Source organism: Nelumbo lutea, chromosome 4 (assembly GCF_056320005.1).
Source record: "Nelumbo lutea isolate HS-2025 chromosome 4, American lotus-T2T, whole genome shotgun sequence".
Lineage (NCBI taxonomy): Eukaryota > Viridiplantae > Streptophyta > Magnoliopsida > Proteales > Nelumbonaceae > Nelumbo > Nelumbo lutea.
Window position 1 is genome coordinate 50,148,137 of NC_142687.1, and position 24,527 is coordinate 50,172,663.

At 38.2% G+C, this 24,527-nt stretch overlaps 1 protein-coding gene across 9 annotated transcripts in view; it reads left to right on the plus strand.

The window, feature by feature from the left end:
* The window catches only part of LOC148855683 (glucosidase 2 subunit beta-like), an 85,313-nt gene that overhangs the window by 25,743 nt on the left and 35,043 nt on the right, over positions 1-24,527 (plus strand). For 5 of the 9 annotated variants that reach the window (XM_088984189.1, XM_088984191.1, XM_088984190.1 and 2 more), the window contains exons 5-7: positions 8,252-8,427; positions 8,592-8,696; positions 8,939-9,043. In XM_088984189.1, coding sequence (XP_088840315.1) covers positions 8,252-8,427; positions 8,592-8,696; positions 8,939-9,043 — 386 coding nt within the window. Of the gene's footprint in view, positions 1-8,251; positions 8,428-8,591; positions 8,697-8,938; positions 9,044-15,007; positions 15,155-24,527 lie in introns of all 9 variants that reach the window. The other 4 variants (XM_088984186.1, XM_088984188.1, XM_088984187.1 and 1 more) reach the window with 1 other exon arrangement.

The following is a 24,527-nucleotide window of genomic DNA, read 5'->3' on the forward strand; positions in this document are numbered from 1 at the left end:
GGGATCAAGGGAATTTTAAAAATTAATATTAAACCTAAGAATATTTTAATAATTTACCACCGGATTCGGGGTGTTTTTGGAGAATTATATAGAAACCCTGTCCCCACCCTGTTTCCGATTTAGGGCAAAAATATATTCCCCATCCCTGTTTAAGATCGGGGAAAACCCTTTGTTTTATGAGGAAAACTGCCATCCCCATAGAGTATAAAGCAACAATTAAACCCTCTGCATTTCTGAACACTACCCCAATACTATAAGGCTCTAGATTGCCTATGTTGCTACCATCAAAGTTGAGCTTGATGACACCTTTAGGAGGTCTCAACTAATGTTTTTTCTGTTAGAAAGTTCAGAATTGGAAGGTATCTGGGGAAACCCTGTCCCCCCAAGGGTGGAAGCTTTTCCTTGGCTAGTGGCGTTAGATAGCATTTTGACATTGAACCATCTTCAAAACAAAGGTTTTCACTTAGCTAGCAGATGCTATTTTTGTGAGAATGCAGAGGAGAATGCATATCATTTGCTTGTTGAATGCCTTTTTCTCCAAGTTCATTTGGGGCTTCTTCTATGGGCTTTTCAAGACTAGCAGGTGGTCTAAAGTCAAATGGGGAGTTTCATTCGGGTGGAAAAATGGAGAAAAGCCTTTCAACTGGAGAAAAAGAAATTCCTGTTGGAGGAAATAACCAATAGAAGGCAGAAAAACCTGAAAATAAGAGAAGACCGACGTGCAACAATTTTAATGGATTTAGAAGTGGTGGATTGGTTTAAAGGCTTCGTAGATGGTCTACTGTATGCAGAAAGAACACAAGATTGGGGAAATGAAATGACGTACAAAGGAAAGAGATTCACAGTAGCAAACAAAAGAAATAGAAATGGAGGATTCTTAGTTTTAACAGAGTTCTTTGGCAAGGGGAGAAAACAAATGATATGTATTCCAGAGGGACAAGCTAAATAGGGGTGGAGGGTGATTGCCGGAGCACTAGAGGAATTTAACCAGGGGAAATGGGAGAGACTGGACAACGAACAACAAGATAGAAAGAAAGAATTTAACTCAGAGATCTCAGGAGAGAGAAAAGTTGGGAAAACAAACCACTCGTTCTTTCCCATCTCAATACTCTCTATTGAAACCATTTCAAAGGTTTTGTGTGAAGAAAGGAATGCGGACTCGGGCAAAAGGAAAGTGGTTAAAAATCAAAATAGAGGTGGAAGACTGGCAAAAAGTGTTGCACATACTGGTGGAGTCAATTAAGCCAAAGGAGAAAATCACCCTGTAACCGTTTGATAAGTGCCAGGCTCTTCTGGACATGGCCGAACCTCAGTGTGAAAATAGAATACTTGAAACATCACTTGGCCAGATTGCAAGAGAAAATTGGTCGCCCTCTTGTAATGAAGTGAATATTTCTCAAAAATCCCTAGTGATCAAGATCCTAGGTTTACCCTTTAACCTTTGGCAGGAACACATCTTCCATAGGATTGCAGCGGTGTGTGGAGGTGTTCTGGAAGGATTCTCCTTGCAAAACCTCCAAGTGGTAAAACTCGAAGTGGCAGGAGCAAGAGTGGAAAAAATACCAAGAAACCTGGACATTTTCGCCGACGATTGTTGGAGAATGGTGTGGCTGGCGTCGGAAGTTGAAGCGTCTCTCTGGAATAGTTTGGAGGTTGAAGAAGGTGCTGACGTGGACTGTTGGTGAACATGTGGCATCAGCTGGGTGGATCGCCCAAAGGGCCAAGGTGACCAAAATAAGGGGGGAACTGAAACGTCGCGTGAGAGACCTGAACAACTCTTGTCTTCATTTAAAGGAGTAAATTCGAAAGTCTTTGAATGGGATCCAACGGCCTAGATAAAATCATATGTTCAGGTGTTGAAGTCTAAAGGTGGGCCAGCTGGCGTCTTGAATGAGAAGGAAAATGGAAAGTCTAAACTGGGTTCCTACAACTCGACCCAACCTCTTCTGCAGGGTCATAACTCATAAGCTTCAAAACAGGTCACGTGACCTCTTAAACAAGCATGTGCGCAACTCTTTTGCACCTTTGGGGAACAATGATTATGGTCTATCATCGTCCCAATCGGTTCTGTTCGTTCGTTATGTCCCCAAACAGTGGCGGCGATCAGAAATCCCCCTTCTCCTCCTCCTCCGGCTGCTAGAAGACGTTGGTGAATGGGATGAAACTTAAATGGAGATAACTCCACGACGCTTGAGAAGCCGAACCCTCGATATAATAGGGTCACACAAGGAGACTCTGAAGAGGACTTAGATTGGAAGGCGTTGAGAGATGTGGAAGAAGATGAGGGAGATCTTCCGTCAAGTATAGGTAGCATAAACTCGACAAAGGCCTGTAACTTCATAGACTCTGAAGACTTTGGAATTGAGCTGCTCTTCATTGAAGATGCTGGTACGGAGATTCTGGAGACCCAGGATTCGGGGGTTGGTAACCCTACTGTGGAAAGTGGGAGGCCTACAGGTGATTCGCAGAGAGAGAAGAAAATAGAGACAAATCAAGAACAAAGACAGGATTGCAGCTTCATGGAGAGGGGTTTCCATTGCAAACCGACCATGGAACCACTTGAGGAACAGCTCCCCCCAGCTGCGCAGGTGGATACTGTACGAACCCGAACCATCAGGGATTGTCTTAGGAGAAACCGGTGAAAACTAGATTCAAGATCAGGGAGTCTCTTTCCCCTTCCTCTCAATCCAGTTCTTTCTTCGCCCCCTCTTTACTGTCATAGCTCTTTTGGTACTCCTTATTGTAACCTTCAGTCTTTGGTTTTGTAGCTCCAGCTGTTGAAACGTCACCGGTGGAGGATAATGACCCATGTGCGATAGTAAAAGGTGGGGGAGGAGGAAAAGAAAATGAGGAGAAATTGATTTATGTGAAGGAGTTGGAGAAGGATGCTGGGGGGAATGAAGTTGTTGCAGGTACTCAAGAGAAGGAATAGGCAGTCTATTGGTTAGTTGAGGGAGAATATGGCTGTAGAGAGACACCCAAAGTAAAAGGAGAGGAACAAAATGAAGCCAAAAGGAAGTTCGCCAAAGGAAAGGTCTATCTTAGAAAGGAGGCAGAAGATGATAAAAAAAGAAAGAGGAGAATGAATGAGGTGGAAAGGCTAGCCTGTGGTGTTTCCTATGAGAAGACTGCATATAGGAAAAAGGAGAAGAAAAGAGGAGAATAGGAATTGGAAATGAGTTTGGGTCTGGAAAAAGGAGAATCATCAGGAATGTGATAAGAAAAGAGAGACCGGTTATAGTCATGATACAGGTGACAAAGCTTTCGGATTTGTACAGAAGGTGGATAAGAAGTATCTGGAGTAGCAGGGGTCTAAGTTGGTCTTTTGCCCCGTCGTGGGGTGCCTCGAGTGGGATCCTTACAATGTGGAAGAATGAGGAAGTTGACTGTCTGGAGGAATTAATAGGGCAATACTCAGTATCAATAAAAGCCAAGAGGATGAGTGATGGAAGGGAGTGGGTGTTGACTAATGTGTATGGGCCGAATTCATATAGAGAGAGGAACACATTCTGGGAAGAGCTAGCTGCAATCAGAAGCATTTGGGAGGGCCCGTGGTGTTTGGGTGGGGATTTCAATGTAATAAGATATACAAATGAGACAAACAACCCCAACCAGCCTTTAACAACTAGTATGAGACACTTCAATTCCTTGATTGAGTCCCTAGAACTAAAAGAACCTACCTTGTTATAAGCCTCTTTCACATGGTCAAATCTCCAAGAAAACCAAGTTTGCTCAAAACTGGACAGATTCCTTTTTTCCATTGATTGGGAAGAGTTGTGGGGAACATTGACTCTGAAAGCCCTACCTAGAGTGACATCTGATCATTGCCCTTTAAGCCTCTACCAAGAAGATCTTATTGGAGGCCCCACACCTTTTAGATTTGAAAACATGTGGCTAGAAGTTCCAAATTTTTTGCAAAAGGTAAAAGAATGGTGGTCAAAAGGTGGGATAAGGGCTAGAAATAAAGTGGTGAGGTTTTCCAAGAAACTGAAAAGATTGAAGGAAAAGGTCAAGGAGTGGAACAAAGAGGAATTTGGAAAACTTGAGATCATAAAGGAGGATTTAGCCAGGAAGATAGAGGAAGTGGACCAAAAGGAGGCTCAAAAAGAGTGTGGGTTGGAGGACAGAGTAGAAAGAAGGAACTTAAAAGTGCAACTGGAAGAGATCCTAAGAAAAGAAGAGATTTCTTGGAGGCAAAAATCTAGATGTAAATGGCTTTTGGAGGGGGATGGAAATACCAGATTTTTCCACTCCCTAGCAAACGGGAGAAGACGGAAAAACCAAATTTCTAGTATAGAGGTGTGGAGAGAAGAATAATAACTGCAAGAGAGGAAATTGAAAGATGCTTCGTGGATCATTATAAGTCAACCCTAGCATCCTTTGATGAAAACATTGTAGAAGTGGGAGATTTACAGTGGGACAGAGTGCCAGAATCTGAAGTTGTCCTACAAGAGCCTTCACTATTGAGGAGATACATGAAGCAATATTCTCGATGGATAGATCTAAAGCTCCGGGGCCAGATGGATTTTCAATGGCTTTCTATCAAGATTGTTGGGAAATTTTGAAAGATATTAATGGATGTATTTGTGGAGTTCTATCAAGAAGGAAACTTGCCACCTGGAGCAAATGCAACTTTTATTGCTTTAGTGCCAAAAAAGGAGGCCAAAACCCCTAAGGATTACATACTGATAAGTCTAGTGGGTAGCTTATATAAAATCATTGCTAAAGTCCTGGCTGGTAGGTTGAAGACTGTACTGCCCTATGTTATCTCTCAGAACCAAGGAGCTTTTGTAGAAGGGAGACAAATTGTGGATCAAATCTTAGTGGCAAATGAGTGTGTGGCAGCTAAGAGAAAACAAGGTGGCAAAGGTTTGATTTGTAAATTGGACCTAGAAAAAGCTTATGATATGGTGGATTGGTCCTTCTTGTTGAATTTAATGTAAAAGATGGGGCTAGGTGAAAGATGGCGGATGTGGATTAAAGAATGTATTATCTCAGCACACTTCTCTATTTTGATAAATGGGGTAGTAAAGGACTTCTTCCAGGCTAAAAGAGGACTAAGACAGGGTGATCCCTTATCCCCATTCTTATTCACCTTTGTAGCTGAGGCTTTGAGTAGACAGATCATCAAGGCTGATCAAGAAAACCAGTTCAAAGGTTGGAGAATGGGTAGATCAGAAGTGGTGGTGTCTCATTTGCAATTTGCTGATGACATAATCATTTTCTGTGAATGTTGTGATGAATCCAGTCTAAGGAATCTGAAAAGATTGGTGGATGAATTTCAACAGGCCTCCAAACTAAAAGTCAATTGGGGAAAAAGTTGTATAGTTGGAATCAACATTGAATGGGGGGACATCCAAGCCATGGCAAATCTGCTAGGTTGTGAAGTGAAAAATTGTCCTATGGAGTACTTAGGTATGCCCTAGGGTGGGAATCCAAAAGCCGAAAGTTTTTGGAAACCGGTGGTAGAGAGGTTCATAAAGAAGTTGGCAATGTGGAAGAGAAATTATATATCCTTGGGGGGAAGAATTGCCTTGATAAAATCAACCCTAGCAAACCTACCCACTTATTTCCTTTCCACATTTAAGATCCCAGTGAAAGTAGCTAGGAAGTTGGAGAAGATTATGGGGGACTTTTTGTGGGAACCAGGTGAAGAAAAGAAAGATCATTTAGTGAAGTGGGAGCAAGTCTATTACCCTAAGGAGCAGGGTGGATTAGGTATAGGGAACCTATTAAAGAAAAAACAAGGCCCTTCTAGGGAATTGGCTGTGGAGATTCCCTTGTGAAGAAGAAAGATTGTGGCATAGGGTCAATAAGAGCTTACATGGTGAAGCAGACAACGGCTGGGATGCAAGACTAGCCCCCAATGCAGCTCCATCTTCTCCTTGGAAGGCAATCTTTGAGGTATATCCAACTTTTCTTCAATTTATCAGGTTCGATGTTGGTTGTGGTAACAAAGTTTTATTCTGGGAAGACCTTTGTGTTGGGGAAGTGCCTCTTATGATCAAATTCCCAGACCTCTACTCCTCATCAAACCATAAAAATAAACCTGTTGCTAGGCTTGGTGTGCTTTCAGATTCAGGGATCTCTTGGGATTTTGGTTTCAGAAGAGGGTTGAGGGAAAATGACTGTGAGTCTCTAGTGCTTTTGATTTCAATACTTGAGAAGGTCTACTTGGACCAATCTATAGCTAATTGTAGAGTTTGGTCCCCAACTTCTGATGGTTTATTTTCCTGTGCATCTTTCTTTGGTTTGCTCACTCACATTGATCCTATGGGGGTGAACTTCCCAGTAAGAGAAATCTGGTCTAAACTGATCCCTCCAAAAGTACAAGCTTTTTGTTGGGAAGTGTTCCTAGGGAAGGTAAACACTTGTGATGTGCTACAGAAAAGGAGGCCAAACAATTGCCTCTCTCCTCATGTGTGTGTCCTTTGTTTGGGATGTGGTGGAACTCTAACCCACTTACTTTTATCCTGCTCTTTTGCTTCTGGTATTTGGAATGTTGTTTGTTCTCTCTTTGGATGCAGATGGTGTCCCCCACAGGATGTGGTAAGCCTATTCAGCCCCTCCTTCCTGTGTCAACAGAAGAAAAGAGGAAAGTGCTTATGGAAGGCAGTAAGAGCAGCTACAGTATGGACTATATGGGAGGAAAGAAACCTAAGAATCTTTTTTGGAAAAAGCAAAACAAAGGAGGAAGTTATTGAAGCCATAAAAATCAGAACTGCACATTGGGTGAAGACCATGGAAATAATCTGAAACTACTCCACGAATGAGATCCTAAGAAATTGGGCTGAAGTAGTACAAACAGATATACCCAAAGTACCTGTATGTATGGAATGGAAGCCACCAGCACTGAACAAACTAAAACTGAATTTTGATGGGAGTTCTCTTGGCAACCCAGGAAGGGCAGGCATAGGGGGTGTGTTTAGAAATCATCTGGGTGTGGTGGTGGCACTCTATTCAGGACCAATAGGTTTTGGTGATTCAATACAGGCTGAATCTCTAGCCACTTCAAGGTCTAAAGATGGTTGAGCAGATAGGAACAACAGACTTAGAAATAGAAGGAGATTCACTATTGGTCATCTCTTGGGCCAAAAACACCACATCAGCACCTTGGAAGCTCAAATTTGTCTTCAGAGAAATTGACACAATTGTAAGGAAGTTCAACTCTAAGTTTAGTTGGGTCAAACGGGATAAAAGTGGGATGGCGGATACCCTAGCAAAACAAGGGGCAAATAGATCTTCCTTGTACTGGGCATAATTGTAACTAATTACTGGAGATTGCAGTTGGTCGCTCTGCAATCTTTATCTATTGTAACTTAATTTCTCTGTTATTAATGAAAACTTTTTTGCTGATAAAAAAAAAGACTAGCAGGTGGTCTCCTAATTCAGTGGAGGAGATTTTCTCCAAGTGGCCAAATGTAAGGGGAAATGTTAAGGCAAAGGGTGCCTGGAGCTGCATTCCTTTTGCTGTCTGCTGGGAAATTTGGAAAGAAATAAATAGAAGAATATTTGAAGAGCAGGCTCGAACAAGGGAGCATATCACATTACTATGCTGTAAAAGGATTATGGACTGGGTTCTCATTCTCCCAAAGTTTGAAGGAATTACAAAAGAAGACCTTGGTTCTGGTTTTTGGAACATTCTGGAGCTGGCTTAAAAGTTTCCCTTATGTTTGGTTTATGTATCTCTCTTTTTTTCTATTGAGTGTCTCCTTTTTGTTTGTTTCACTCTCTTTTGTAGCTTTGTTTTCTGGTGATATCTCATCACTATCAGATGTACCACTTTCTTTTATTAATAAATTTTCTTTTTTATTTATTACCAAAAAATAAAAACTCTCATAATAGAGCTTTTGGCAACCAATTCACATTTATTCCTCCCTCGTCAGTTGTCACTTTTCCAAAACTGAAACCCCTTTTCTTCTTCCCCATCTCTTTGGTCGTCTAAATCCACGAGTTCTGTACTTTTGTTGAGTGTTTTCTCAAGAAAGCACTGTGTTTTCAAGAATGAGTTAAAGGGGAATGGAAGTGATAAGCAAAACATTCTGTGTGGCCAACCAATGAGAAGCATTGGAGAAATCTACAGAAAAAAACCTACCTTGAGAGAAATATCTAAGCTCCAGAATTTTTGGTTTGTACTCTCTTTTACTATTTAATATTAATGAAATCCATAGTTATTGATAAAAAAATTAATTGTTAATGTGAATCTTTCTGTTGTATAACAATTAACAGCACCTTTTCTTCTTCCTTACAGGTCGTAAGGAACAGATAGAGAAGGCAGAAGAACAGGAGCGCTTGGAGAAAGAGAAAGAAGAGAAGAGAAAAAAGGAAGCCGAGAAGAAAGCTGATGAGGAAAAGAATCAAGCCACCGAAACTTCTTATGGTGATGTAATTGGGCTTTTGGAGGACCCTTCAGATGAAACTAAAGTGGTAATTATTGACTCTGATGCTTTACTTTTATTTATCTCTATGGTATTTCATCTTTTTCATCTGTTATCCTACAGTTAAAAGAAGAAATCACCTTAATTATGATATCTTCTTTATTGATAAAAAAATGATATCTTCTTTCATGTACATATGTGATCAATTTGAAGTTTGAAGCTGAGAAGAAAGCTGAAGAGGAAAAGAATCAAGCCACTGAAACTTCTTATGATGACATAATTGGGCTTGTTGAGGACCCTCCAGATAAAACTAAAGTGGTAATTATTGAGTTTTGATGCTTTTACTTTTATTTACCTCTGATGTTTCTTTTTCATCTTTATCCTACAGTTAAAATAAGTAATCACCTTAATTACGGTATCTTCTTTCATTTACATATGTGATCAATTTTCACGTTTTGGCCTTTGATATCTTTAACTCTTTCACCTTAATTATGGTATCTTCTTTATTGATAAAAAAATATGATATCTTCTTTCATGTACATATGTGATCAATTTTGAAGTTTGAAGCTGAGAAGAAATCTAATGAGGAAAAGAACCAAGCCACCGAAACTCCTTATGATGACATAATTGGGCTTGTTGAGGACCCTCCAGATAAAACTGAAGTGGTAATTATTGAGTTTTGATGCTTTTACTTTTATTTACCTCTGATGTTTCTTTTTCATCTTTATCCTACAGTTAAAATAAGAAATCACCTTAATTACGATATCTTCTTTCATATACATATGTGATCAATTTTCAAGTTTTAGCCTTTAATATCTTTGACTCTTTCATCATAAGTCAGTATGGAAAATAAAATTAAAAAAATTTATCTTTGCAAGTTGATGGCTTTAATTGATGACAAAAGCTCCTTAAACATATTGGGTAATGCACCTTAGTTATCATTGGCAGAGTACCTTGTTGCCTAGGCACTTACATTCCTGTCTAGGCATGGTCTGCACATTGGTTTTTTAAAGAAAAGAAATTATAATATAAAATTTTTGTGCCATATTGGTATACATATATTTTAACTTTCTTGTCATTTTAGATTAAAAAATAATAAAGAATATCCAATAATAGTGAAATCAAGACACATTATATGATATATCATTCATTTCACAGGGCTATATCATTTCTACTTGTAAATTGCACTGTTAACAGCCATTTGATTGTCACAAAACAAATTAACATGTTCTGTAATTTTTATACTGATCTCTAGAAGGTATTTCAACCATATTAACTTACAAGTAGAATGTGTCATGACCTTATGCTTTGCTTTTTCTTTGTGCCTAGCCATGACATTCTGTTTCTTGCTCTTCTAAGTTACTAAGTTGCCTCCTAGAAATGTAAGAAACCAGTGATAGACCTATAGAAAGATGATCGGGCCCAATTGGCATTTGTTTAGCCTTCTAACTACAAACTACTGTCCTTGTATAGTAGACTGTGTTTTGGTGCACCCTTCGAGTATTGCAGAACTTTGATGATGGCTTCCCAGTGAGATGTCCTAGGACTGTGCGTGAACTAGCTTAACATTTTCACACCAAAGGAGATATTAGGTCCAATGTTGGTTAGGTGCTTCAACTTCCTAACCAGTATCTAGATCAAGTGGTTCTACCTGATTATTGATTCTCTTCACATTAGGATCCATCATTGTATCTATTGGCCTTACTCCTGGTAGAGTTAGTTAGCATGTTATTTATGTTGCTGTTAGCATGTTAGTTAGTTATTTCAGTTACTTTCAGCTGCTGTTTATTTGTGTTAACCGTAAGGGCAATATTGTAAGTTTATCATGTTTTAAGTTATTAATATAAATAGCTGAGTGAGGCGGCAATCATTAACTGACCCACAATCTTTTCTGGCATCTCTTTATGATTTCTCTCTTCTTCTCTCTCTCTTCTTTCTCTTCTATTCTCTGAACTTTTTCTTATTGAATTCTCATCTAGAGTAGGACTAGTTAGTCTCTACAAAACAAGTTGGTATCACTTATCAGAGCCAACCTAGGGTTTCTCATGTGAGTCTAATCAGACCGATCACCGATTGCATGAGAACTTCCTAGGGTTGGAAGTTTTAGCAAGAATAGTCCATCGGCTTGTTCTTGGAGATTACTGGTTGAGTGCAGCTGCTTTTCAAGAGGTTGTAGAGCCTTGGAAAGTGTCCAATGATCAGGAAGAATCAGAGGGAAGGAAAGAATTTCAAGATTAGGGTTCAGACAAGGATTGGAAGTGGCAGCCAGGCCTTTCTGGGTAAGTTTCAGTTTTCTTTTGAGATCGATAGCAATCAGAAGTTGGTTAGAGTGATCTGGAAGGAGCGGTTGTTTTTCTCTTAATTTCTCTGAATTGTTTTTAGGGTTTTCCCAAACATATGATCAGTTCTAGTTGGTTAAACCCTAGCCATTCTGACTGTTATTGGTTTCTGGGCAACAGTTAGATCTGTTTTAGCAATCAGATTGACTGATAATAATTTTTGAGAAATTATTAGATCTGTTTCAACATTTTTGGGTGTTTGCTAGACCCTTTTCAACATTCTAAGTGGGCTGTTAGCAATTTCTGGGTGCTAATTACTTCTATTTCAGCATAAAAAGGATTCTTTTGATAAATTTCTTGATAGAGATGACAGGAACTTAGTTAAAGACTCAAGGGGAAGGTGTGTTAGGGGCTGGAAACATAATTGAAAATACTTTTCAAATTACCACTGTCAAATTCGATGGATCAAATTATTTGGAATGGGCTCAGTCAGTTATGATGGCTATTGGGGGTAGAGGTAAATTAGGCTATGTGATGGGGGATGTAATGAAACCAGTCAAGGAAGACCCATTATATGCCAAATGGGTTCAGGGGAACTATTTGGTCATGGCTTGGTTGTGCAAATCCATGGAGCCTCATATCAGCCGAAATTACATGTGGGCCAAAACTGCTAAGGAAATTTGGGACATCATGAGAGAAACCTACTCCCAGCCACTTAATGTTGCTAGGGCCTATGAACTGAAGTGTGAAGTCAATAATCTTAATCAAGGAGAGAAACCGGTCTCAGTTTACTTTTCTACTTTGAACTCTTTGTGGCATGAAATTGATCACCTAGGGACAATTGAGTGGGAAAGTGAAAAGGATGCACGGACATACAGAAAACAGGTTGAAACCAATAGAGTTTTTGAATTCCTAACTGGTTTGAATCCAGAATATGATATTGTGAGGCAACAACTTCTCACTAGAGAGAGTTTGACCTTGTTTCAGGCCTATTCCATAGTGCACAGTGAAGAAAGTAGGAGAAAAGTTATGCTACAATATCAGCTTGTGGATTCAGCCCTAGCAGTAGAGGATGATATACTCAGATGTTTTAAAACATTGGTAAGTACATGACCTAGATAGCCAGGACTAACATTGTTTAACAATAATGGCCTTAAAAGGTAGAGGATATATTCAGATGTACACAAGTATGGATGGAAAAACCTGTAGAGACTCATATGTCTTTTACATATTCTTTCCTTCTTTGGCTGAGGGGCATAACTGTCTTTTCTCATCTTTGTACACAACTCATATATAAGATAACATTTTAGGGCGCTTGAGACAGTAGAACACACCCTTTTATTCTGGTTCTCTCTCTCTTTTGTTCGAACTGAGTTGACATGGTATCAGAGCAGGTCTTTCAACCTGTCTTTGGTTGAAATCTGTTGGGTTTGTGAGGTCAACTGAAGGTCTACCAGATCGACCTATCTACATTAACTTTGGATCTCTCTGGGTGCTGTATTGATCAGCACAAGTTTCTTATTTTTTTTTTGAAAATTGCCATCAGCCCTAGAGTTTTCCCTCTTTCTCTTGATCGGCTACTTCAGTCACTGTGAAACTTCAGATCTGAAGTCAACCAGGTCTGCTTTAATTATTGCTACAATTTATTTCTGGTTTGGATTGCATTTGAGGGGTGCTTTGCTCTCTTCCTTGTTCGACAGTCCAGGAAACTTACATTTTTTGAAATGTCATCAGTTCACAACCTTATACTGGCTGATCTGTAATTGGGTTTTGATCTCTCATTGTGGTGTGATTGGACACACATCTGATATGAAGTTTTGGCTTACTTGGACCTTCGGCTGCCCTTTTTTCTTGAGTTTCTTGATTTATTGTTGCTGAAATGGTTGTGGAGAAAAGGGATATTCTCCTAGTGAAGTTCAATGAGACCAACTATGCTTTCTGGAAGTTCCATTTCCAGTTCTATGTTGAGGGAAATGGCCCGTGGGGGATTGTGGGTGGTTCCACAAAGCAACCCGATGAGTTTGATTCCAAGGGGCTGAAACAAGGAAGATTGATAATGCTAGAGTTGTGTCTTGGCTTATTGGTGTCACTGAAACTGATATTGCTGTTCCAGTGAGAAGTTTCTAGACTGCTAGTGAGATGTTCAACTATATGGAAAAGGTGTATCAACAGTCCAACATCTCTCATCAATATCGGATTGAGACGGAGATTTTTTCTTATAGTCAGGGTGAGAAGAAAATACAGGAATATTATGTTGGCTTTGTGAACCTATGGAGAGAATATAAATTGGTTCATATTGGGTGAATCCACTTCTGCATGCTGCATTAAAACTTTGAAAGAACATTTTGATAGGAGGAAGATCATGCACTTCCTAATGCATCCGAGACTTGAGTATGAAATTATAAAGTCAAACATTCTCAATAGGGGTACTCCACCCACACTTGACACAGTTTTGGAAGAACTTCTCAGAGAAGAAACTAGGCTCACTACATAATCGACCATGGGTCCATAGTCCTATGAATGCAAGGAGTATGGGCATGTCATCTCACATTTCTTGAAGAAAAATTTGTGTACTTATTGTAAGCAACATGGGCATATAATCGCTGAATGTCCTACTCGGCTAGTAGGGAAATGGTCCAGGTCCTAAGAATAATCAATACAAGGCCTTCCAAACAACAATTGAAGGTGCAATTACATGGAATACCACCTCTTCAGTAGGAAAGGATGGGAATTTTGGAGTTATTACAGATGAAAGAATCTGGTAGCTAGTATCCTCAACCATTTCCTTTGTGTTTTCAGCTATCGGTTTCTTTGGTGAGTCATCCTATTAGTTCCTCTCCTAGTCACTTGTGGATCATTGATTTTTGTGCCTCTAATCATATGACAGGGGTATACACTAGTCAGTCTGTTAAATCCAAGTCCTTTAATAAGCATATTGTCATTGCTAATGGGCAAAAAATGGATTTGTTGGATGTAATGATCTATCTTTGTCTGCATTTGTTAATTCCTTCTTTCATCTTCTTAAGACTATTTGTTCCCAAACTTATAACAATTTTGATTTCAATTGGCCAATTAGTTGAGGATGGTAACATTGTTTCCTTTTCCCATGATGGCTGTTTGATACAGGACTAGTGCACTGGGATAGTGAAGGGGAAGGGGCGTAGATTGGGTCGGTTATTTTCCTTGGAACTCAAAAAGACATCGGAACGTTCTTCCACATCTTGTTTTCTTTCTACTACCCCTAGTTCTAAAGTTGTTTGCAAAAATTATTTATGGCATAGGAGATTTGGTCATCCCTATGCAAATAAACCAGAGTCTTTGTTTCGTGATGGACTTTTGTCTTCTAAAGGTACTTCTTTTAATAATGTTAATAAAGATTGCATTTCTTGTTGCTTGAGTAAGAGCTATGTTTTACCTCTTCCTTCTACTGCTGAACATGCTTTTGTTCCTTTTTTGTTTTCTTTTAAAGGGCTACACAATAGGGGGTAGCCCATCCCCTAATCCATAACCCCCCAACAAAGGTGTAGGCGGGATTAGATCCCAAGTCTTCGCTACGACCAACAAGAGACCTTATCAACCAGTTGGTTGGTACCTTGCATGCCTTTGTTCCTTTAAACTAGTACAGAGTGATATTTGGTCGTCTTTGGTTGTTTTAAGGTTGTGATATAAATATTTTGTTACATTTGTTAATGACTATACTTGTTTTACCTGGATATATTTTTTGAGAAATAAATTTGAGGTTTTTCCCACCTTTAAAACTTTCTTAACTAAGATCAAAAACCAGTTTGATGCAAATATTGGGGTTCTTCGTTCAGACTCGAGGGCGAATACTTTGATGGAGACTTTAAAACCTTCCTTAGAGACTGTGGAATTCAATCATAGAGATCTTGTCCTAGCATTCCGCAACAAAATGGAGTGGCAAAGTGTAAGAACAAACACATTTTGAGCATTGTTCGAACCCTACTTCATGACTCCCATGCTCCTAGTTCCTTCTCGGTGGAGGTGGCCAACATTGATGTCTACCATATTAACCTTCTTCCTTCGTCTATTTTGCATAATATCTCTCCTTCTCAAAATATGTTTCATTGTTCACTTGACTTTTCTGTTCTTCATGTCTTTGGATGTGTATGCTTCATTCACCTTCCACCACACAAACGCACTTCACAATCAACAAGTATGCTTTTGTTGGATATAGCCTTGACCTTAAGGGTTTCCTTTACTATGACCATCAATTTCGTTGGGTTCGTTTATCTTGCAAAGTTATTTTCCTTGAAAATATTTCATTTTTTGCCTACATTCCTAAACTACATCCTACTTCCATTTCGATGCTTCATTCTTTTGATTTTGTAGGCTCTTTGGATTCAGCTCCTATCCCAGAATTGCTTTGTCTTTTTCAGGAAGAGGCTAGCTGCTCTAGCTCCAATAGGTCCGCCCCTTTCATCACCAAAAGCTGGTCCATCATCTCTAGCCACAAGCTCCTCTTCTTCTCTTGACCCTGTAAGTACACCTGCACCTGTTCTTTATCCCCAACCATGCTTTGATCCCGATTTACGTCGTTCATATTGTGTTTCTTGCCCTCCTGACCGCTTTGGTTTTCCCTCAATTGTAAATCACACTTGCAATAATCTGAATTAAAAGAAAAGAAATAGGAGAAAAAAGGAGATTGAAGAGAGAAAAGTGGAGGAAGAAGATGAAAGAAAAGGAGGAAGAAGAGAGAGTAGTTCAAAACCTCTCTTTAGCCCCCAATGATCTCTTTTATTCTTTTGTTGTAAAAAAATAAAGACAATTACATGAGTGCCCTTAGTAGGGCGCCCATCACTAAAGACAACAATAAAAAACAATAAAAAAAGAGACAGCATGCCCATAACTAAGGCCTATTACCTACTAACACAAATCATAAACATAGCTTAAAGAAAACAAAGAAACTAAGGCCCATTGGGCCCATTATCTCTACATTCCCCCTCAAGCTGACCATAGATATCAATCATGCCCAGCTTGCTTACACAATGTTGTAACTTTGCCTTGGGGACACCCTTGGTCAGAACATCTGCTAATAGTTGCTCTTAGACAATAAAAGAGAGGCAAACTTCTCCAAAAGTGACTTGAGCTATGTTGATTGCAACCTGATTATCATAGTAAAGCATTAAGGGCTTATCATGTGTAATATCCATCTCCTCTAGAAGTGACTTGAGCCATAAAAACTCCAAAACTTCATGTGCTGTTGCCCTATATTCTTCTCAATTATTTTAAACACGGAGGCGTGACGCGAGGCTTTCCACTACCTAGAGGCGTGAGGCGTAAGCCGCCCGAACACAAGGAGGCTTACGCCTCCTTAAGAGGAGGGGGGGTTAAGAGGAGGATGAAGAGGAAGAGGGGATCTCATTTTTTCTTTACTTTTAATAAAAATCTTTTATATTAGGAAGAACAAGGATGCATAACAAAGATGCATAACAAACCACTTTCTTTCCCCATATCTTTTCTTCCTTCCCTTCCCTTTTTTTTTTTTTCCTTTTCTCTTTTTTTCTTTTCTTTCTTTTTCTTTCCCTTCCCTTTCTTTTCCTTTCCTTTCCTTTCCTTCTTATATATACATATATATATATATATTTTAAAATAAGGTAGTGAAGAAATTCTCCTTTTTTTGAATATTTTATTTTTTTATTCCATGTCATTTTTGAAACAACCAATGAGATGCACTTTCCCAATAACCTAAATAATCTCTTCTCCTAAAATTTCTCCTAAACTACCTCCCCCACTATGCTCCACTTTCTCCAAAATCATCTTTAATTCCTAAATATCTTCTAAATTATCTCTAATTCCTAATTATCTCCAAAATTATCTCTAATTTAGTAGAGAGTTTATCTCCTAAATTATCTCTAATTCTTATTTATCCTCTCCCCTACTTTTTATCTATATCTATTTAAAGAAAGTTTGGACTAAAAAAATTAAGAATTATTTAAGTATTCTAACAAAATTATATAATAACTTTAAAATATTTATTAAAAACACAAAAAATAATTTTATATTTTTACAAAATATATCATGAAATTATGTACTAACAATTTGAATTATATTTTTCTGAATTATCAATTTAAATGTTTTTCAAATATTTAATAATATGTAATACATTTAAATAAATAAAATTCAAATAACAAAAAATTTTAAGTATTTTATAGATTATTTAAATATTTAAGTAACTAAGTATTTATCATAACTACATTTTAAATAGTTAAAATAACGAAATTATGTAATAAATTAAAAAAAATTCTTCAAAGTAGAAAAACAATTATAACATAATATTGAAATTAAGAATAATTTAATATATTACAAAATTAATAATGAAATTATTTAATAATAGTATAAATTATGATTTTATGGATAATTAAATTCATAAAATAATTAATATTCATAAATTAAATATTTTACATATTATTTAAGTATTTAAATAACTAAGCATTTTAAATAACAAAATATTTAACATAACTAGATTTTAAATACTTAAAATAAGGAAATTATGTTATAAATTTAAAAAATTTGAAAAGTAGAAAAATAATTATAACATAATATTGAAATTAATAATAATTTAATATTTTTACATAGTATTGTAAATAACTAATTTCACTTATTTCAAGTAATAATTTGAGAAAATTATATATATTAAACTCTTAATTTGTATTTATTATAAAATTATATATACTAAAATTAATATTTATTGTATTTCAGTAATTATTTTTTGTTTTTTGTGATAAATGTATTTTCAATGATTATGTATAAATTTATTTTGTTTTGTTATTTAATAAAAATCTTTCAATAATTATTGGAGATTAAACTACTATTATTGAAAATTTTTAAATTTAATTTCTTGTGCTTATTGTATTTATTGTATTTTTGTTATAACTTATTGATTAATATTTATTAGAGTTTAAACTATTATTTGAGATTATACAATTTATTGACTAAGTTAATATATTTTTAGTATTTATTATATTTTTGTAAATATTGTAAATATTGTATTTTTTCGTTATAAATATATTTTCAATAATTGTGTATTTTTGCTATAAATTTTCAACAATTATTGGAGATTAAACTTTTGTTATTTATTAGAGATGAGACTATTAATTTAGTTGAAATTATGAGCGTTCATGAGTTGGTTCAGTTTGGTCATAGGCTATTTGGCCAACCAAATTGACGTAGTTAGGTTGGTGAGTTGGTCAGCTGAAACCGACTTACCTTTTCTAAAAACTGACCCACTCAAGTTGTATCGGTTTGGGTCGGTTTTTTGGTTTGGTAAGTTAGTTCAAAAGATTTAAACTTAAAAATTAAATTAAATTTTAAAAGTTACAGTGCAATTATTAAAAAATAAATTTAAAAATTAGATTTTTGATATAAAACATTTTATACTTAGAAATATGGGAAATTTTCCACTTTTCCATATTAAAAATTATATTTAAAAATAAAATATTAATATATATCAATTGTTAGGTCGTTTGATTTTGGTCGGTTTACAAATGGCCAAAGTGATCCAACTTGGTCGAATTGGGAAATTTTTTAACCAAAGCCGACCTAAAATACTAGAAAACCAACCAACTCGGGTTGAGTTGATCGGGTTGGTTAGTTTCATCAGTTTGATGAATAAACCTAACTGAAATTAATTATCATTATTTTTGTATTATTAAAAAATTATTAAAAGTAGTATATAAAATATGAATAATTATTAATTATTTAAAAAGTTGTAAATATAAATCAGTTGTATACTCTTATGTGTTTCTATTTGGGTCATTTACTATAACACACCTTATAGTTTTACATATTTACTTAAACCATCTTATAGTTTTCATTTTACTAAAACATCCCATATATTTTACAACTTATTACGCCTTAGGCGTACGTCAGTGCCTCTGGCATACGCCTCAGGGCGTTTTGGGAGCGCTTTGCCAAGAGGCGCGCCTCCAGGCGTACGCCTCCCACGCCTTTTAAAACATTGATTCTGCTTTAGACAAGGACCTAGCTACTATAGACTGTTTCTTACTCCTCCAAGAGACACTGTTCCTTGCAACCAAGGCACAATAACCCGATGTGGATCTCCTATCATCAATACTACCAGCCCAATTGACATCTATATAAGCCTCTAGCTTCATGTGTCAATGCCTAGAGAAGAGGACCCTTTCCTGGAGTTCTCTTCAAGTAACATAGAACTCGTTCTGCAGCAGCCATATGTTTGTCTCTAGGGGCATGTAAACTGACTGATCACATTAACCGCATATGAGATATCTAATCGTGTCATGCAAAGTTATAACAACTTCCCTAAAAGTCTCTGGAACACTCCTCTGTCTGCCAAAAGCTCACCATAATCGGTTGAGAGTTTATGGCTAGCATCAATAGGTGTAGAAACAGGTTTGGCACCAAGTTTCCTAGTTTTCGTGGATCTAGCACATACTTTCGTTGGGAGATGAAGATGCCATCTTTAGACCTAGAAACTTTGATGCCCTGGAAATATCTCAATTTCTCTAAATCCTTAATTTCAAATTCTGAGTTAAAGGAATGTCTTGAGTGCTTGAACTTCCTCTGTAATCACTCCCTATAATGACAATATCATCAACATTAGCAATGAGGAAGGTAACCTGAGTGCCTGTTCTCTTCACAAGCAAGTTATGGTTGGACTGTGTTTGTGTATAGCCAAATTCAACAAGTGCAACTCTAGATCTATCAAACCAAGCTCATGGGGATTGCTTGAGGCCATAAGGAGATTTCTTCAACTTGCATTACCTTGCCCTGCATTTCCTTACCATACATATCCGATGGAAGTGACATAAACCTTTTCAGTCAAGTCTCCATTTAAGAAAGCATTCTTCGCATCAAATTGATATAAGGGCCAGTCATAACTCATTGCCAAGGATAATAGAACTCTAACAATGGTCATTTTTGCAACTTGTGAGAAAGTCTCCATATAATCAACTCCATATACCTGAGTATAACCCTTGGCTACTAGCTGAGACTTATACCTCTCAATGCCTCAATGGTGCCATCAGCATGATACTTGATAGCTGAGACTTGACACATTCTCCATTACTTTTTGTGTTGGTGGTGGAAATGTTGAGTAGGTTATTAAACAAATGTGTGGAGGCAGGTTTGTTTAGGGGCTTTGAGGTGGGGAGAGAGAGGCTGACTATTTCTCATTTACAATATGCTGATGATACTTTGAGCTTTGTGGATGCATCAGCAGAGCAAGTGCTATGATTGGGGTAGGAAATGTGCAGTAGGAAACTATTGAAGAATGTTCCCGCTTCATTGGGCTATTTGATAGGTGAATTCCCTTTCACATGTTTGGGATTACCTATTGGCGCAAAAACTTCACTATCTACATGGTAGCCAGTTTTGGGTAGAATTGAGCAAGGGCTAGCAGGGTCTAAGGGGAAATATGTGTCATTTAGGGGGAAGATTATCATCAGTAAAAGTGCCATTTCAAATCTTCCAAATTTTCATTTGTCATTGTTAAATTTCTGTCGGGGTGAGTCAAGAAGTTGAAAGGCTTCAGAGGGAGTTTTTATGGAATGTTAAAAGTGGCTCAAAAAAAGTTTCATTTGGTGTGATGAGAGTGTGTGTAGGGAAAAAAAGGATGGTGATTTGGGGTTAGAAGGGTGAGGACTTTCAATCAAGCTCTTTTGGGGAAATGGGTTTGGAGGTTTGGGTGGGAAAAGGAGGCTTTATGGAGGAGGGTTATAGCTTGTAAGTATGGAGTAGTGAGTCTTGGGTGAGACCCGAGGGAGGTTAGCTCTTCTTATGGGGTGAGTGTGAAAAGGAATTATGAAATTTCAATCAGCTGTAAATTCTCGTGTATCTTGGAAAGTGGGGGATGGCTATAGCATCAGAATATGGGAGGATGTGTGGTCAAGTGTAGGGAAGTTGTGTGATGTCTGTCCAAGACTGTATAGGCTCAGCAGGTCTAATGTTACAATTGCTCAATGTCTTGAATGGATACATGGGGAGGTGTGCTGGTACCCCAACTTTAAAAGGCCTTTGCTTGATAGAGAAATTGAAGAGTGTTTGGCATTGTTATTTAGGCTGCAGGATGTGGTGATTCATCTAGAGCCCCGGATGCTAGATGGTGGAAGGGAAATAGAAGTAGCAAATTTTCTGGAAAATCCTTCTATAAAAAATTCTGGCTCAAAATCAGATAGAGGCATCATGTGGGAAGAGTGTGGGGCAATTCAATTTTCTTAAAGTGGAGGCTTTTGCTTGGCTGGTTGTGAGAGACAAGTTCTTAGGATCATTGGAAGAAAAGAGACTTAATCTTTGCATTTTTGCAAACAGATGTGTCTCATGTGAAAGTGCTGAGAATGTTATGCATTTGATAGTTGACTGCATATACATAACATGTATTTAGTACTTTTTCTTTCGTCTCTTCAAGATGGGGGGATGGGATCTCGATTACCCAAAGAAATTTTTGAGAAGTGGCCAAAGGTGAATTGTATCAAGAAAGCAAAGAAACATGTGGAGCTGTATTCCTATTGTGGTTTGTTGAGAGGTGTTAAAAGAACGAAATAGAAGAATCTTTATGAACAAGAAGAGCATTGGAAGACTTTGTGCTGTCATCGGTTGGAGATTGCTTCATCCTTTGTTGATTCTTCTAGAGTCTGAGGGTCTCAAGAAGGAAAAATTTGGAGCTAATTTTTTGGTCTTCCTTGAATGTGTCTTAGTTGGATTGAAAGCATATGTATTTGATGGCTGTTTGTTTCTATCTTTTGATTTGTATTTTGGGCAGTGTTTTAAAAGCGCAAGGTGCAAAAAAGGCACAGGGGTCAGTTTGCACCTGAGGCGCAAGGCGAGGTGTGCGCCTTTTTACGCAAGGCGCAAAAATTAGAAAAAGGCTAAAAAATAACAAAAAGCCTGTTAGCGTAGGGGTATTTCTGTCTTTGTACCTTGATTGATGTTGCTGATCTGTAATGTTGTGTTGAAACTTGTGCTCTTAACTTAAGTAAGGGCACATAGTTGTTTTCAGTTAGGTTTTAATAATAATATAAATACTTACTGGCCGACTGGGAGAAGTCAAGTTGACTCCTTCAATTCGAACCAGAATTTTCTCTTCTCTCTTTCTCTCTTTCTCTCTTTCTCTCTTTCTTTATCACTTTTTCTTCTTCTACATAACTGAACTCAGTCAGGCCGAACTCTAAGGCAGACCTGAATTATAACATGGTATCAGAGCTAGGTTAAATCTGCCTAGATTTCTGCTTGCCTAGGGTTCATTCTCTGCGCACCCTATCTAGGGTTTTCCTCTTTTTTTTTGTGTTCGATTGGAGATAAGGGAAAGGGCTGAAAAGGAGTGATCGCCCTCTTCCCTTGGGGGTCTCTATGCCTCCAGTCAGGTCGTATGTGGTCGGTTGCTGTGATTTCTGAGATCGCCCTCTCCTAGTAGAGGAAGAATAGAGGGCCGAATTGTGTGTGGCTGTTGTGTGTGGACTGCTCTCCTGCTCGCATGGGTGTTACTTCAGCGATAAGGTAAGAGATTTCAGTGCATGATATCTGTTATGGATTAAATAGGAGGTGTGTTTCAGACCATTTGCTAGGGTTTCGGCCAGTAAGTGCTAGGGTTTATGCTGGTTTCTTTGTGCATTTTGAAGGAAGAGATATGATCATATAGTGGTGAGATTTCAGGTAGTTGTAGGAGTAGGGTTTGTGGTGTGAGCACACTTTTTAGCAACAACAAGCGCTGAAATCAGTGTGACAGGTGTGATTTAGGGTTTGTGGTGTAAAGAGCACACATTCCAGCAACAATTAGTGCTGCAATCAATGTGACAGGTGTGACCTAGTGGTGTATAGTGTGCAGATCTCAGTGATAATAGAATTTAGCAAGTGTGCAGAATTGGTGATAACATAATGGGAGACAATAATGATTATAAACCTAGTGTGATGGTGCCTACAGACTGCCTGAATGTTCAGATGACCTCCATTAAGTTAAATGGAGAGAATTATGTGCCTTGGGCTAAATCCGTTGAAGTCTTTCTGAAGGCAAAGAAGAAGGTAAAACACATCAGAGAGGAGAAACCCTCCTCTGACTCTCACGAGTATGAAGACTGGGAGCAAGAGGACGCTCAGATCATCACATGGTTGTGGAACAGTATGGAACTCAGGATTAGTGTGAACTTCATGTTCCTTGATACTGCCAAAGATGTGTGGGACCATGCGAAGAAATTGTATTCGGGGCAGAACAATACAACCAGAGTTTATCAGCTTTATCAAGAGTACTTTAATCTGCAACAAGGTAATCAGAGTCTTGAGTACTATGCCAACATGAGGAACATACGTAATGAGTTGAATGTCTATCATCCTCTCACTTCTGATGTCATGATTCAGCAACAACAGAGAGAGCAGCTTGATGTGACTAGATTTTTGGTGGGACTAAAGTCTGAATATGAACTAGTACGGGCTCAGATATTAGGGGGATCATCTCTTCCGTCCCTAGAAGAGGTATTTGCTCGACTTCGGAGGATTTCTATCGGATCTACTGAGAACTCTAATATCTCAGATAGATCTGCCTTTGCTGCATCGAGAGGCCGTGGTGGTAGAGGTGGAGTGGAGCTCGGGGAGCTCAGTCTGGTCGTGGTGTTGGTAGTGGTTCTGCATATGGCCGAAGTGGCAATGGTGGGTCTACTTATAATCGTGGTGGTGGTCGTACTGGGAGCAGAGATTCAAGGGGAGCCTGTGGTAGAGGACTTAGCTCAGGCCCGAGGAAGTGCACTCATTGTGGTATGGATGGACATACCATCAACTATTGTTATGATTTACATGGTCCTCCCTCAACTTGGGCCAATCATGCCGCGACCGGTGATTCAAGTTCCAGCTTTAGACAGGAGAATCATTCATCTGACCAGTTGCCTCCTACATCCACAGATGGTCCCATGAAGGAGATGGTGAGTGTTCCCCATGATGAATATGAGAGGTTTATCCAATCACAGCAGAACACGACGACTTTTGCTCACTTAGGTATGGCTTGTCTGGCATCTACACCCAATCCCTGGATCATTGACTCTGGAGCCTTCGATCACATGACTGGAACTCCAGGTATGTTTTCCTCATCTCATTGCTCGACATCACAATCTGTCACCCTTGCTAATGGTTCCACATCCTCAATTTGTGGTGTTGGTAATGTTGACCTAGATCCTGTATCCCTCTCATTAGTTCTGTATGTTCCTAAATTGCCTTTTAACCTTATGTCTGTTAGTTAGATGACCAAATCACTTAACTGCTCCATTACCTTTTATCCTTCTATGTGTGTCTTTCAGGATCTCAAGACGGGGATGAAGATTGGTGGAGGGCATGAAGCAGGTGGACTGTATTATCTTGATGGTGGTGGTGGTAGAACTTCAACAGCTCTCCAATCATCTCTTTCTCCTCTCCAGTGGCACTGCCGATTTGGTCATCCGTCGCTCAAAGTATTGAAGTCCTTGGTTCCGTCCTTGAGTCAGCTTTCTGTTTTGGATTGTGAGTCGTGTCAGTTTGGGAAACACCATCGTGTTCCCTTTAGTTCTAGGGTTGATAACCGTGTGTCGAGTCCTTTTTCTTTAGTTCATTCAGATGTTTGGGGTCCTTATAAAGTAATGTCATATAATGGATACAAATATTTTGTCATTTTTGTGGATGATTTTTCAAGGATGACGTGGCTCTATTTAATGAAAGAAAGAAGTGAACTGTTTACCATTTTTCAAAAATTTTATGCTGAAATTCATAACCAATTTGGTACCCACATCAAAGTTTTTCGTTCTGATAATGGCCGCGAATATTTATCCTCTTCATTTAAGGAATTCCTGGACCAACACGACATTATAAATCAAACCTCGTGTACCTACACCCCACAACAAAACGGGGTGGCTGAGAG